This window comes from Frieseomelitta varia, unplaced genomic scaffold, assembly GCF_011392965.1.
Source record: "Frieseomelitta varia isolate USP_RPSP 00005682 unplaced genomic scaffold, Fvar_1.2 scaffold_140, whole genome shotgun sequence".
NCBI lineage: Eukaryota > Metazoa > Arthropoda > Insecta > Hymenoptera > Apidae > Frieseomelitta > Frieseomelitta varia.
In genome coordinates, this window is record NW_025109084.1 from 849,512 (window position 1) to 867,097 (window position 17,586).

At 37.9% G+C, this 17,586-nt stretch overlaps 1 protein-coding gene across 3 annotated transcripts in view; it reads right to left on the minus strand.

Moving 5' to 3' along the window:
• Positions 1-17,586, minus strand: part of LOC122532773 — a 113,270-nt gene that overhangs the window by 5,382 nt on the left and 90,302 nt on the right. The window contains exons 1-2 of one of the 3 annotated variants that reach the window (XM_043661848.1): positions 16,757-16,858; positions 14,266-14,501 (exon numbers count right to left, since the gene is read on the minus strand). In XM_043661848.1, coding sequence (XP_043517783.1) covers positions 14,266-14,298 — 33 coding nt within the window. In that variant the 5' untranslated portion in view covers positions 14,299-14,501; positions 16,757-16,858. Of the gene's footprint in view, positions 1-14,265; positions 14,502-15,823; positions 15,846-16,756; positions 16,859-17,586 lie in introns of those variants that run through there. The other 2 variants (XM_043661856.1, XM_043661838.1) reach the window with 2 other exon arrangements.

A 17,586-nucleotide genomic window follows, 5' to 3' on the forward strand; every position in this document is an offset into this window, starting at 1 on the left:
TAAACAACACGGTGCGTTTATTAATTCTGCCAATACGTAGTAATCTTTTACAATTTTATGTTACTATGTCGATTTATGTTACTATGTTACTCTTACGATCAGTATATCTTTTATTTTTCAGTTCAGCCTTTGTTTCGCGACACTGACAATTGGCTTTCGTCTATCTGAACACATCAGTTGGTCCAAGGATCAACCACCTTAGGAACAAACTCCTTTATTTTCCGATTCTGTTCTCTTCAGCGTGGAATCCCAAGGATTTCGAATATGAAGTACTAATCTCGCCCTGGCAGTTGTTACCGTCATTCTCGTCTGTCTCTTGAAAGTTTAAACTCGCGCGAACGTGAAAGCTCGCTCAACTCATATAGCAGCTAAGGGCTAAAACCATCTTTCTCCCCCCCCCCCCCCCCCCCAAATATCGCCAAGTATATGCGTCTGTGAAAATTCCTCTCTTTAGTAGCCGACGACAGTGGCAGTCAACACGTCGCGTTAGACGTTTGTCAACTCGATCTCTCGAATTCCGTCACAATCCTCGACTTCGATAAATTACTTTCATACATCGACGAGAATACGAAGTCAATACGTAGCTACTTGCTTATCATTGATCACAGAAATGATAACTATCGTTAGTAATTTTTCTGAGTTTGTTCATTGGATCTAAATAATTCCAAGGAACGATAATATTTGTTGAACATTCAAAACACTTTTACCACCATAAATTGAATCGTTACTGCAAGGTCCCTGTCATCGATGCAATAACTCGATCGCAGCTTTCTTTGACGAGGGAAACGCAGAAAGCGTATCATCTCGAACAAACACTCGCATTCGAACGTATTGTTGCACGTGCGTTGAAAGGCATTTACACCGAACTCGTGCATTGGAACATTCAAAATGAAAAGAGCCACTCATTCCGGCTCGTAAAACATCATCGTGCTCGTAACAGCCGACGCTGTTACTTTGTTGAATCGTGTACATCCCGGCACGAGCGGCATTTCAAGATCTCTCGCCAGTGAGTGGCTAGGAGACAAGCCTACGAAACACGTTAATTAGCGTGTTAGTCATGAATTCGTCGCGAGTCGGAGTCGTTTTCCGTCTGATAATGAAATGCCCAGTCAGCTGGTATGCCCGGCGTTATTTTCGAACGTCGAAATTAGCCGGTCGCTCGTTGGCAGCTCGCACACACGGGAGAGACATCGTCGTGAGATATTTCCACGGGGAAATATCTCACAACGTCTACACGACGCGACGCGATTTCGCTTGCGTTTCGTCGCGATAATCGGCCAATCCTCCCCCGGTCGCGCCATTAATTTTGAGGTAAAATTTTTTAACTAATTCAATTCCAAGTTTTCGTAAATTTTATAAATTTATCGAATGAAACAGCCAACGAATTCCAATTTTTCGTAAATTTTATAAATTTATCGAATGAAACAGAACTCAACGCTTCGCGCATTTTTTTCTTCTTTTTTTTTTTTGCGTGTGAATAATAGCCGTTAGCGTTAATTTTTCGTTAATCATTCCAAACTTCTAAGATGTTAAAAATTTCGAGGATTTCAATTTATTTCGCAGGCACACAGTCCTAAATTTATGACACCAAATTTACTAGCTTGTTACGATATTATTAACAAAACCGAAAAAAAAGATCACTCCATGAACCATTACTTATCATACGTTTGTAACACCTAAACCTATCATCCGCTGAATACTAAATTTTATAACATCCTCCGCTCGCAACTTCTCTTTTAATTCTAACTGTAATTTCCCAGTCGTAAATTAACGCGGCAAGTTTCTTATCCCTCGAAATGGCAAAACGAACGATAAAGGACGTGCTAATTTTGTTATTACATCGTATTGTAACTGATAAAAATAGCCGTGTTCCGTGTTATCGATTATCATTTTTAATACGCGAGATAACTAGAGATCGGAAAGACCGTCGCAGGAGTAAAAATTTAAGGCCAACTACGCGAGCTAAGGAGCATAAGAAAAAAAGTCTACGAGGCATGGCATTTGAATTGCAAACTCGTTTCCTGATCCTGGTACCTGCACCTGCAGAGGGATAGGGTTTCTAGTGCACGAGTCGATCTGGTGTGAGTCAGAGAATGAAAGGTTAACGCAATTTTACGTATGTGACACGAAATATTCGGCGGAAGGATTTATTGCACGCGTACTTTCAAATTAATATTACAGGTAATATTAGGGGTACTCATAAGCAATGTTGTTTCTTGATATCGTACAAAATTTTATTTTATTAAATTTAAATTTAAAATTATTTTATTAAATTTAAATTTAAGATTATTTTATTATTAAATTTAAATTTAAGATTATTAAATTTAAAATTAAGATTAAAATTAAGATTTAAATTTAATGTTATTTTATTATTATTTTAAGATTATTTTATAAAATTTAAATTTAAGATTTAATCTGTAATATAATCTCCATCGTTATTGACAATATTCACCCATCTCTCTGACAAACTTTCTACTCCCTTTTTGTAAAATGAGATAATGTGAATTTTGAAGTAAAAATAAAAACAGGTCTTCCAGATTGAAACCAATTGACATGTCTGGTACCCAAGGCATTGCTATGCTTTCGAAATTCATAAAATATCAAATATCTAACATGGAATTCATTTACACTTTGCTCTTTCATTCTTATAGGGATCACTCAGATTTTTTCAAAATGTAACAATAAGCACACTAAATGTCAATATATTTAACTAGAATATTATGTCATAATAAATTAAATTATTATCACTAGATGGCAATGTTTATTAAATTTGAAAAAAAGAAAACGATATTACTTATGGATACCCCTAATACCATGGCGAGAGAGAAGATATTGAGACTTGGATGTACTGCCGCAGTAAACTCGCGGTGCTTTAATTTGCGAGGAATATTATTTCCCAGATAATTTTGTGAAAAGGGCGCAATTATATCGCAAGAATGAAAAGATTATTTTCAAGTCACACTTCCGGCAAAATCCGATCGAAATTGAAGCTTCTCGTTCGAAATTTTCTACTCCTAGAATATATATTTCCATCCAAGTATTTCGATTCGATTAAAGATTATTTTGCAACGAATCTTCACGCTCTAGCGATCAACCACGACCAACAAGAACAGCCATCGGTTACGCAGATAAAACTGAAAATTTCAACTAGCCTCGAATGAATGGGAGAGACCCAGCCTTCCAATAGAAACGGGACTGCGTGTTCTGCTCTCGATACACATCTCGATATATGAACCCCCGAGCGCAGCAGGGTAGACCGATAACATTCAAAGTGGCAAGGCTGGTATCAAGAAGACAGGGACTGACCTATCGGCTAGTGTTTCTTTATGTTTGTCCACGGTTTGTGCACCCGCGTGGGATCTGTCTCTTTGTACAATACTTTCGGCTGCCAGACACCGGAAACCCGCACGTGTACGAATTATCTCTCTCACGGCCAGAGTTTATGCGTTCGTGCTTTTCGTTTGGGGTATACTACCGTACGAAGAGGGTGTGTCGACGCCAAACTTTCAACGCTATACCCGAAGAAACTCGTCCACTCGTGCTCCGACTTACACGGCGACACAACACAACCACGAGCAGTGTTCTAATGGTCTATTAGCACGGAGTACGTTAAACGAGTACACGCTGAGTTAATTCACTCCGATACGCTGGATTAAATTTACGTGGCCAGATGGAAAAGCTGATTGAGAGTTAATCCCGGACTTGGCTCGTTTCATTGCGGCTTTAAACTGGCGAGAAATTTACGAGAGTAAATGTGTGTAGTAACGGGAGAATTTTCCATCGAGTCGCGTCGCTTTTAATTAAGAACAGAGTTATAACCACGGTCGCTGAAATCACCGAGAAAGATAATAATTTGAAATGTTATATTCTCGGGGAGGGGGGGGGGGGAGATTCAGGATCATTAAAATTCTACATAGACGCAGGATGGAAACTAAGATCGACACGATTTTCAGCCAACGAAATCGCATCGTAGTCAGCCCCTTCCTTATAAATACATAAATTTCTTTCGCAATATTTGGACGCAAATTTATCAATGATCGCTTTGTTGAAGTAGGTAACTTAGAATATAGGGCATAAGTGTCGAGAAGAGCCATATCAAGCACGTAGAAAAATATAATTTTTTCCGAATTTTCCTCGGAGACGTTGTTACGTTTGTAAGAATATAATTAAGAATTATACCTTACAGTTTTCACAGAACTATTTATTTGAACAAGAAAATACTTCCACTCCGAAACTTATAGACATAAAAATGTTACAATACTAGCTTGTGTTTGCTACAGTACTAAACTATTTCTGTCCTTTCTGGGCCCTTTCTGTTGTGCTTATACATCCTATAATTCCCTATTTCCAAAGTATCTTAGGACGACTCATCGTGCACGACTAATTCCTAACAACGTCATTGTCGACTGTTGAGCTTAGAAAACGCGTGGCGTCTCGCAGTTGTCAAGGGGTTAACAACAGGCCAATCGACCATCGAAATGGCCGCAGCTTGCAATTTTTCCCCGTTGGAGAGATCCTTGGCATCGTTTCGCGCGGAACGCGCGACAGTGGACGACGAATTTCCAGGTCAGGGAATGGAATTCCAAGTGATGGATCGCCGGAGCGTACGTGTATCGATATCGGCCGCGATTATCATACAATGTGACACGTCGATCATCGACCGATCGGATAGCGTGACGATTTTCCAGCGGCCGATATTCCCGATTTTACTGCGCCGTCGTTGATCCGGAGGCGGTGGTTACGAGCGTTGGACATTCTCTGCCACCATTGGTCCGCGATTCTTTTCAGCTCGCGAACCGGCCGCGCCGCGATTGGATAGACGTGCGGTAATAATTTATAGGTCTCCGCGAGTCTCCGGGTTTTCACCGGGTAACTGAGAACTGTGCCGTTATATGGCAAATAGAACCGAGAACAGACCGCGTATTCGCATGCACGATATAACACCGCCTGCCGTATCGTAATAAGCCTGTCGTATCGTAATAAGGCGGTGATTTGAATATACCGCGGTCTACTGTAATATATCAGCGATATTGTTGGCCGCGACGAAAGGCCTCTTTCGAAATGCGCATAAAAGTTTTTTTTTACACAATCGCCAAGTCGTCCCTATCTATCGTAATGGAACGTGAGAAAATCATTCTGTTGGCGCGTCTAATTGACGCTGTTGTCACCAGCAGGTGATGCTTTAACAACCTATTGTTAAACTAATTCTCTGCCTCCGGTGTAATTCGTCTAATGACGAGCCTATTCGTGTCACCCTTTGTTCTTTCATCCGAACGCTGTTTAATGCTTCTTTATTACAGAGTAATTTATCATTTTTCAATGAAACTGGTACCGGCCGAGTGCCATTTTATTCAGCGATGATAATTTCAACGAGAAAACAGCCTGAGATCAAATGTCAAGTTAAAGTTCCGAGAAATTGCTCAACTCCTCGTTCCAAGTAAATTGAGCTGAATCTAAATCATTGGATGCGCTTTAACCTGCGCTCAATAGAGTCAGAAAGATATTTTAAATACCAAGACGCAGAGTAAAATTGTGAAAAATGGAGTTTTGATAGGGCTGTAGTCTTGGCCACTGAACCACATAATAGTACATTCAACAATATACCTTAGAGATAAATTTCAAGTAGATACGCTACTTGGACTGGTTTAATCTTTTTTAGCACTAGAATTGTCGACGACCAAAGCATAAAATTTCCACCAGAGACGTTAAAATAAATGAAACAGAAAATCTTTAGAGTACAACAGGGTACACAAGCTTTTGTTTAAGTATTTTATTTAAGTATTTTATGAAGGATTATTCGAGTCTCCAAAAATATACTGTTTTATATCTGTAAAATATTTAACAAAAATATTCAAATGGTCATTTTGATCATTTTGGTAGTTCTAGAATTAGTGTTAATATTAGAGTTATCAAAATGATCAAAATGACTATAATATATATATATATTTATTCATATATTTTATTATATTATTTTATTTTATATATATATTTTATTATATTATTTTATTTTATATATATATTTTATTATATTATTTTATTTTGTATATATATATTTTATTATATTATTTTACTTTATATATATATTTTATTATATTATTTTATTTTGTATATATATATTTTATTATATTATTTTATTTTATATATATATTTTATTATATTATTGTATTTTATATACATATATTTTTGTTACATATCTTAGGTATTTTTGGAGACTTGAATGATCCTTGGCAAAATACATAAATAAAAGCTTGTGTACCCTATTGTATTACAAACATTTTCTGTTTCCTCTACTTTAATGTCTCTGATGGAAATTTTACGCTTTAGTCGTCGGTAGTTCTAATGTTAGCTAAATTAAGTTCATTATCTAGGAACATGTAACCGAATGTTAAATCCGGTCACTGACCGAAAATGTCAGTGGCGGGTCTTCTCGTTAACCTTTGGCCAACGCTGATCGTGCGACGAACCGCTGACAAGGCTCGATCCAGGATCTAGTGTTCCATAATCGCGACGTTTCACGGCGAGAAGAAGAAGTCGTTGAATATTCGTGTGAATTCGTTGTTCGAAACTTTCTCCGGCTGGGCATGCATACATTAACGATATTCTAAAATCGTAGGCTTGTTACGCGAGAAATAAAAACGAAGGTGCAAATTAACAGTAGTAAACGGATACGTACGTAGGGCCAATTAGCATAATAAGAGCCATAAATTCGCGATAGAATTTCCAGTCTTAGATCAATCTTTCAACCAGGCACGTTAATTGGCAGCCGAGCTCGTACGTGTGTTTGTTTTAACTAATCGACTAAAAAAAATAATAATAATTTTAAAAAAAGAAGTGTTCTCGAGTACAGTGCATTCTGCGCGAAATTCTCGCGCTCGCGAGACGTAACGATGGTTGATGCGATTATAATGAGCGTTGAATTAAGCGAAGCATCCTCCATCTCGACGCGTTTTGTCGAGTAATCGTCAACAGTGACTTACAGTGATAGAAGAGCCATGGAAGAATTCGAAGCTCGTGTTTACTCAACGTCGATGCATCGGCTCGTATCATTAGCATACTCTTTGTGAGTCCGCCAAGAGCGAAAGCACTCGTAGCTTGTTGCATCGTGTTGTATCGACGATTTCAACAACCGGCCTTTCGTCATTTTCTCAACCACTTTTCGTTCGTTCATTGTAACGTTCTCTCTTGTCTAAATTTGAATTAGCTTTAGGTTTGTTGTTCTTTTCACAGAAATTCAGAAGCGCGTAGAATGGGACACGTTACGTTCACTTTGAAGATGAAAATTAGCAGAGTGGAGAAAAGAAACGAACGAGAAAAATTATAATTCGAAGCAGGAACAATTTGATCTTCCATCCCGGACAGCAAGGACGAAAAATTGACACATTGTTTCCAGGGCCCACGCAATTTTGGAGCAACAGAGAAATTTTGTACAATGCATATATGCACTTCTTTAATTCACATTGATAAAATATTCTTAAATATTAGTATATATTTTTTATAATAATATTTAAGAATTATTTATTATGTATTTTATTATGTATTTTATTATTTATTTATTTATTTATTATGTATTTATTATGTATTTTAGATTTAAGAATTATTTATTATGTATTTTAGATTTTAACTATTATTTATTTTATATTTATATTAACACATTGAGGACGGTATGCTCTGATCAAACATAAAGCCTATATTTTCCTATATAATATGTATATATTTGTATTTTTTGAATTATTTAATATATGATTGAAAGGATTCAACAGGTGTATTATTTTATTAATAATTAAAATTATTAATTATTTTTCATTTCAGAGGTATTTTATTATAAATAAAATGAAAATACCTCTAGTAACGTTTCTTGGTGTGGTATGTCAGGAAACAATTTCCCTACTTCTTGAAAAATTATATAACGTTATAATATATAATATAAATTACATATAACGTTGTCGTGTGCCCTACAACGCAAAAAAGCGTTCATCGTCCGCAACAGTTGAAAACTGAAAGACCTGCATTCGCGTCTCCCGTCCACAATGTGTTAAAAAGCACTATGAATTGGACGTCTACGATTTTCTCGACGACGAGGAATCAAACGCGACAAATGGTAACTATCGAGAGATGGAGCACTCGTTAGAGATAGGGCAACCAGCAACGAAAAGATCGACGAGACGGTGAATGCTACCGGATGGCTTGCGCGTTGCACGAGGCCCTGCGGCCTGTTTAGACAGCGAACGTTTCGTCGTCTCTCGTGATTGACATGTATAAATATTTGGTTAGTCGTACCTCACACCGTTTCGTACACGCGTGAATCCTGCACCACGGTATCCTGCATACGTTCACGATGGTAAGACCGCTGACGAATGAGCGAGGAGGACCACGTGAGACCGCCAGGACACTTGTACTCGCTTCTCGACCCGACAAATTAACGATTCTTGCGCCACGCGTAAGAACCCACGCCAAGATACCTGGGAATCCCCTTTCTTTTTCGTTTCTCGTTGAAGTTGAGAGCGCGAAGATCGATGGTGACTCGAATTCCATCGATCGAAGTGCAAATATTTCGACGGTGAAATTTCCCTGAATACGACCATCAGCTGCTCTAGAAAATTTTCTACGGAATGAAAAAAATTGGCAACTCGCAAGGATACGTAACGTTCGAACCTTGGATTAAAAGTCTCAGTTCTGCGACAGATGTGGAAACTTTCACGGTTACGTAAAAAAAAGGATTTCTACTTTACGTATCGTAAAAATGGCCTTTGACTCGTTGGCTTTCATTTGCGAGTCTGGCTGATCAAGGATGTTTCGAGCGGAAATAAAATACTGGAATTTAGGAGGATGTACGAGATAAGGATCAGGAACAGGAATTGATCGATCGACGCAACACGATAATTGAAACACGTTCTTGCGATTATAAATTGATTATATGAAAAGCCCTCACACCAATCCCCTTTTATATTTCCAACTCTATGATTCGTATGATGTATTATTTTTAACACGTTGAATGCCACGCGGATTTTATGGCGGTTGGTCTAAGACGATTAACATGAATCTGTTGGAACAAAAGGAAAAAATTGCATAAAAAAAAATCGTCACATATTGTGAAAACTATACTGATTCATTTTCTCTCTGTTTGCAGCTCTTTAGTAGTATTTACGCATACATGTTACATGCATAATTAAATCTATTTTGAATAAAATTATGTTCTATATAATGCATTAATTTCTTCACACTGTTATAATAACGAAGCTAATATTGAAAAATTTCGAAGTATCGACATTCACTCGAATCGTGCGAATTGAATTTATTGAAAGGAGAAAAAAAGATCTAAATGGAGGCTTCGCAATATATAGCCGATAGGTTCAATCATAATCTTTGATATATTTCTAGTTATCTAGAGATTCTGGTAAGAAATTTAGGTAGCTGGTAGGGTAGTGAATAACAGTGAGATTATCGAGTTGTATTGTAATCTAGCGAATTGTATTGTAATCTAGCGAATTGTATTGTAAGTGTGAATAGATTAAATATGAAGTTGATGGAGGGAAGATCGTTGTAGAGTGTTTTCAGTTATGTTGAAATTCGAATCATGTGTTACTACTAATCTTGGCTCCTATGGCATTCAACGTGTTAAATTATCTTAAATTACAGGTTCAATCGTTATAAGGTTTCCTGTATTAATCGAATGAAATTTTCGTACGAAATCATAAAATCTCAATTAACTTATAAGAACCTGACAGTGAATGAAGTGAGCGATGAATCGGACGATAGCGAATAGTAAGGACGCGTGGGTGGATGATTCAGTTGGCGGAAGCCGGTTGCTTTGAAATCGATAGACAACGTCGGCAAGTTCCCCCAATGGGATCGAATGGTATATATATTTCAATCGCTGACGCTTCGAAAGACCGTGAAAGATGATCTCGCACCTTCTTTTCCCTCGAACACAGGTGTACTCCGATCGACCACCACCGGGCATTCTTCTCGACGCAGAGACTCGAGCATGCTCGCTCCACTTAACCGGCGCGATATTCGAAGTATCATTACAGAGGAGAGACACGCGATCGATTTAGTGGTGAATTTATTCGCCACCGATCAATTAATTAGCCGATCACTGTCATTACAGGGACAAATTACACACCAGTGAGAACGTATCGAAATTACACGACGTATCAAAGTTGACGCGTGTCATTACGTCGTTTTACTCGGCAAAGTCACCGACGCGTGATTGATGAATTTATTCGAAATGCTCGCCTTATCTCTCACATTCAGCTGGCGAAATTCTCTAAACCAGTATTCGGAGCGTTTTGCTTCTAGATGGGAGATAATGTTTTAATGGACGTTGTCCTTTCATCGACGAGAGGCATGAGCGAAACTTTCGTAAACATAAAACTCGATGGCTGTAAGCGTGGTCGTTGAGCTGATAATCCTGCTGCTGTTGTCACGGTCGATCGATTTTTTTTCTTGCTTGCTCGTTTATTAGTCGCATTCATTCATTATTTTATGATATCGAATCACGACCGCAATACACGTCGCGACATGAAAGTTGCAAACAGGAATCGCGTTCATCATACACGCACTGAGCGTCGCGTTTCGATATGATTCGAAAATAAAGTAAACGCATGTGTTTACCATTAATAATTACCATTGCTGTACTTTTCCACGATCCAGAATTTTCAAATCTATCAAATTTTTTCATAATTAACATATCGTAATCTGTAAACGCTCCTACAACACGCGTGAATCCTCCCTCCTCCATTCGATCGCTCGATCCCCCGAAGAAAAGCTAAGGAAATCAGAAAAATCTCGACTGCGAGAGTTTTTACTTGCAGTTTTAAGTATATTTAAATATATCTAAATATTATTATTAATACATTATTATTAATAATATATTTTAATTAGTATTAATTTTAAGTATATTTAAATATATTTAAATATTATTATTATTATTAAAATATTTTAATTATTATTAATTCTAAGTATATTTAAATATATTTAAATATTATTATTATTATTAAAATATTTTAATTATTATTAATTCTAAGTATACTTAAATATATTTAAATATTATTAATATATTTTAATTATTATTAATTTTAATTATATTTAAATATTATTAATATATTTTAATTATTATTAATTTTAAGTATATTTAAATATATTTAAATATAACCCAGGCAAAATAAATAAACTTATTACCTCTCAATAATTTCTATCCAGTGATGTCACACCGACGAGTTCAATAGAAAAAGAAAGCGACGAATTATTGTGTACGGTCGCGGTCACTCGTTATGGCCCGCGAACCAGTTGCCAGGCGCAAAGGGGTTAAATTGACCGTTCAAGCGAGGCAAAATAATCCCGAGGCCCCGATATGATGATACGAGGGAGATACGTGATACACGCGACGAGTGAAATACAACGTTCCGCGTAATTTATCGCTATGCGCGATCACGAGTGAATCGGGCAGGCTTTTTCTCGCGTGATAAACCTAGAAGAAAGAATCGTCGAGGAGAGACAGAGAGAGAGAGAGAGAGAGACGAGAGGCGGTCGAGGCTCGAAGCGCAATTCACAAGGGATGAACGATGTAACGGTAGCAGTTACAAGCAGAGGACAGGCTGTCGTCTGACGGCGCGTTGAGAGAATTATTTATTGGAACCATTGGCGCCGGCGGAACGATTAGCATACTAATGTCCTCGAACATCTTCCCTGCATCGTTTGCGAGCCGCGTTAATCTGCCATTATTAAATTATTTCGCGTTACACAGAGAAAGAGAGAGAGAGAAGTGGATCAGTGGTGATTATCACTTATCAATATCGCGGGACAGCATCGTGACTAGGTTATATTCGTACGTCAACACGTACGTAGACGCGTAGATGAAACTGGTATGCGACGTTGGCAATAATTTGATGAGATCGTGGCGCGCTTCCGGTCAAGAAATTGATCCGAGGAAACTGGATGACGCGTTGGCTTAGGTGAAAAAGATGAGGCTTTATACTCAATTAGCTGGCATATGTCGCGATCACACGGCGAAACGAGATACGTTTGGTTCACGCTCGGGGTTTACAATCGTCGTGGTGTAAACCTGAAGGAGAAGGGGAAATTTGCAGCTCGGTCGTAAATTGTGATTTATCGATTGTTAATTTTAACGGGCGAGCATCTCAAGAGTGAAGCGACGGGCTATGAATTTTTACCGAGTGACAATGTTACGAAAGTATCAACGTTGATGATTCTTCGAGGCAATAATAACTTCTTCTTTGGAAAAGGGAACGATAAGAAATTGAGACTCTTTGTAAAAAGTAAAAATTCGACTCGAGTGTTAGAAACACTTTAGACAAAAATTTTCTCTCTCCGGGGGGAGAGAGAAAATGAAATAAAAAATTAAATAAACCATTTGCAGAATGTATGTGTACGATCAACTCCATAGCTAACTTCGAGATTATCTCGACACGAAACAAATTTACGGCGCCAGGTAATTAAGTTAATCTCTTTAAAAGTCGGGCGACCATGATTGCTCGTGAAATCTTGCAGTTTCAATTTACGTTGGGACACATGGTATATTTACAGTTGTACGATTTAATTAAACGATAAAACAATTATTTCAACTATTCCGACGGTCATTCCGATCCAGCCAATTCGACGTCGAATCCTTCAGATTCCCGGCATTGTCGCCGCTGCTCGTAACGCGTTTTGATATTATGATATGCCCCCGTTGAGACCGGCGAATCGCCTTGGAAATCTCGCGGTGAAAGGCTGTATTATTAATTTGCACCGGCGGTAATCGATCTTCGCTACAAAAATCAATGCGTTCTCGATATTCTCGCAACGCCGTCGACCGAATAAACCGTGTCATTAAAACGGCTCATGAACACCTCGAGCTCAGTCTAACGTATCTCAAACTAAACAAAAAAAGAAAACGGTATATATCTCCTGCAATCACGTGAAAATCTCGGAATGTAAAAAAAAAAAAAAAAAAGAATGGCGAATTATATCACGCAGGTGCCATTGTGAATTTTTTTCATAACGAGGGTAAACAACTCGCTATTCGTGTTATATTATTCGCGTTACGCGACAGGCGACGATTGAAGTCACGATGAGATTATGGTTTAATTTCACGCTGAATTTCACAATTACATATGCTTTTCTGATTTATACCACGTCTGAATATTAATCACTTTCGTCATATCACTGCAATTATAATTTACATATCTAATAGTTTCTTTTTTCCTAGCTTGACAGTATTAATTTGTGATAAACTCGAAATAAATTTTCACATTTTGCCACTTTCGATAGATTTTGCTTCAAAATGAGTATTAAATCAAGACGCTAAACGTTTAGATTGATTATCACTCTAAGCCATAAGGAAACTCGTTTCGCTTCGAACGCTGCCTTTTAGGTGGACAACGATGTCTCATAAAGATCTATAATAGAGGACGGAACGCAACAATACAGACGTTGATTTATCAGGCAGTAAACTTCGCATTGCTTTATTTGCCCCCTGAGTCAGATTATTTCCTAACGTTCGTAAACGAGTTACTAAAGAGAGAAACAGCTCGACGACAATGGGCGAAGGGTCGCGCGTGGGTTGGCGATCTCTGTCATTAGAAATCAAAAACACCGGCGGTAATCAAACAAACATAAAAGATTAGAGCGTGATTGTAAAATTGTTTAACTCTGCCAAGATCGTAGGATAAATTTCAACCGTGCAGTTCTGCACGGTCTTGTAGGCAGTGCGTACGTGAGAAATACTATTTAGTAATTACACCCACTCTCCATGGGCGATGATTTAAATCCGATGATAGTTATCACGGTAATCATTCGTGTTGGTATTCGAGTTGCACGATATACCAACATTCGTAAGATTATTTATTATATACGGTAAGCCAGATTTACGCGAACATTATTTTAACACCTGTTGCTCTTCTTACGCGCAACAATGGTAAGAAGCGAAATTGGAAGAGTTTACGAATTTCATAAAAAAAAAAAAAAGATATAAAACTGTACCGATCGAAAAACAACTTGAAAAAATGTTCGACAATTTTCACATCAAAAAGCTTGATCGAAATTAGAACGCGTAACCTACATCGTGTAAAAGACACTTCTCTCCTTTTTGGCTAATTCCTCGATGAAACATTTACATCGTCGCATTCGTCAGTTTCGTTCATGACTCGTGCAACAAAAACGAATCGATCACGCATATGTAAGTGGCAACCTGATCCTCGGAATATTAGATCGAGCCATTGACATTTGAAAAAGGTTTGGAAAAAAAAGGAAAGGCAAACTCACCGCGACAAGGGTGCTGAGAGCTTCAATTCGCATAGTAGCTGGCCAGGCCAGCGGGGAGGCCGTAGGTTGCAAGCTGTTGGATCGATCACGTGTGTCGATCCTCGATTATTGGCCGACAATCTTATTTGACTTTATTCGGTCCGGATGGTGTCTGGCGAATGATCCGATTCTCCCGGTTCTACGTCGATTTCTCGCGATCCGTGATACCGGTCCAGTAGCATGGCTCTTGCACCGATCTGGTGGAAAAATATACAATATATAATACTAAAAATTAAAACATATAACATATATAATATTTAATAGTCATGTAATAGTTACGATCTTCTCTCTCACTATTTTTGTGTCTCTTCTTGTCTACATTATAAAATGTAAAAATGAAGAAAATGAGAAAGAAGAAAAATTGCAATAACCGAGGTAACGATTACGTTACATTACGTTACAGTGAGTGATGGAATGTTGGTGTAAACTTGGATAAAGAGTAAATCATAATGCCGTGGTTTAACACACATTTTATAATTAAACAGTTTAAACTTCGGTGTAGAAAGAAGCGAAGAACGAAACAAATTTCCTGAACAAATGAATCACGCCTCACACACACGTACACGCATTCATAACCGAGTTAGGGAAGTCTTGCGATGCGACTGATTCTAGTGGTGCGAGATATCGCGATTTGCGGCTTCAACAGTTTGTGAAAGATTATGCAAAATAACGAGCAACAAACGTAGAAGAAAGAAAAGAGAAGAGAAAGGAGGAGAAGGGAAGCACGATAAGTAAGATTAATGGTGAGGAAGCCAGCGATCGTACGGCTCAGCCCGGTCGATCAAGATTTAATCTTGATAATGAAAAATTGACTTAAGGTATTATGCCTCTCCTCTTCGTTTCTATCTGTAACAAGATGACCCATAATAGGAGGAATTTCTAATAAAGTCTTATCGATACCTCCGTCGATGATTAATTTTACACTCTAGTAGCGCTAGTCGATAATTAACGTCCACGGAAACTTTCGTTCGAAAACTTGGCGTCAGTTTCAACTTTATCGAGCGGTTCTCGACTTTGTGACAGGAAATGTACATATTCTTTTTCTTTTTTTTTTTTTTTAACGTCACATGACACCATAAACTCGCGTAACTTAATTTCACTTCACTCAAAGGAAAAATTTAACGAGACAGTCGAACGAGGAATCGCGCTAAATTTGTTGCACAGGATTGGACGAAACGAAAGCGACAAATTTTATTCTGACTAGTTTGACAAAGTATTTCAGCGGATGACTGAGAACCGCGTATCGCGACGATGATAGCACGATGTTAATATCGAGAAGGAGACACGACCGCGCGGCCACGGAACGTTGCGCTAGACTGGATCGATCTTTAAGATTTCGCCGATAAAAGTTAAACGAGGCCAAGTTAAACGCCGGCGTTTCGGTTAAAAAAAAAAAGAAAGAAGAAGACTACCACGCTTTGCGCCGTACGGATGAGCAACGATAACGCTGCGAATCGATATCTTATCTCGACGCGTTTCCGATAGATGCCAATTACGTTCATGTCTGACATGCACTGACCTATCGAAGTGATGGATTCACCTCCGAGCGTTGTAAGTCTAGCATCCTCCTTCGACTTTATTTTCATTCCTTTTCGACAGATAGATATTTTAACTAGCGACACCGAGTCTGTTAAGAAAAAGAAAGCATCCGTTTCTATAATACGTTAATATAATTTTTTTTCGAAAGACTTTTTATTTTATTTAAAAAATAATTGTCGATTTTAAAATTTAAGGATTATTAAAAATTATTTTTAACAATTTTAATGATCTTTAATGATTAAGATTTAAATTGTTAAAGATTATTAAAAAGATTCTTTTTTTTTTTTTATTTGAAAGATAATTGCTGTTTTATTCAAGTAAATTCAAGCAGACGAACAAATCAAACGATTCTAGTGAAATTCCAGCGACATTACATACGCATCGTTACAGACGATAAAATGAAAAGAATAGCTGAATGGATGAAATGGGAGAGTATCAAGAGCCGAAAAAAAGCGTTGAACCTAAATTTTCTGATCTGGATCGAATAAATAGATCACACAGAAATGTCTTGAAATTCATTTGTAGCATATCCATCTCTGGTTAATCCTGTCAGATTAACTAGCAGCAGAAAATGTTCAAATATTTATCAAAATTAATAAATTAGTATTACTTTGGTGCACTAAATTAGATAGACACTCCAGTACTCAAAACTCCGATTACGACGAAATACGAGAAATATTTCATTAATCGCTACAAAACCGCGAGTCTCGAAAGATTATTTTGAAACCAGCTAAAGCAAAGTGTTCCAATTTTTTCATAGAAAATTACAATGTTTTCCACCAAGGAGAGAGCTGAAGAATGAACGAAACCAAAGATTCTGTTGGCACTGTCGCGAGTCAATACACTGAATCCAATGTGAATCGAAACGAAAGTTGAACAGCAATTGTAAAATTCGGATTCGAGAAATTTTCACCTGAAAGAATGAAATGAAACGAACAGGTACCGATCGGTTTTCAGATCTATCCGCGAAACTATCCGCGATTTCTTGGAACGATCGCGACTGACAAGCGTAGATATAGCATGGCGGTGTTACACGTCCGGCAAACGCTCACCGCTCTCAGTATCATTCGTTTATATGAGTTAATGACTCTCGAGAAATCATCGATTGGTCAGTCTTGAAGCCGCGACGCCTCTCACATCGTGTAAAACACGCCTTCTCACGCTCGTGTAATGGACGAGAGTTACATTTCGAACGACAAAAGGAGGGTGGCGAGCGTCGAAAGTGAACGATAACGGTATAGATCGGCGATGATATTCCGCGACTTCATACTCGTTTTAATAATGTGTATTTGATCGGTGGTAATTCTGAAATACTCGTGTTATCCTACCTGTGGCTGACTTCCGCTCAAAAATCTTGAGACGATCGTTGCACCTCGCAAGTATTAAAAACAGCTCGATGAACTCTCAGGAGTCGAATTTTTGGAATCTTTCGTCGATTTGAAGCCGATTTACAAATAGAAAAGACTTTCGAGCGAGGGTTTAATTACATTAACGGGAGTTTCAATATTAATTGAAGGAACAACGACGCAAATTTATTAATTGCGAAAGAGCCGAAACGGGTTGAATTATTTCTGACGAGAAGAGGAAGATTTATAGAGTTCTATTACAGTCTCGCGGAACCAGTTTGGTTTCACGCGACTCCGTGTAAAAAGTTCGAAGTAAAAAGAGCACACACCTGACTACAATAAAAAAATTGTGTTGGTGCTTGAATTACGGGAATCTGTCGCACTAAATTATTAATTT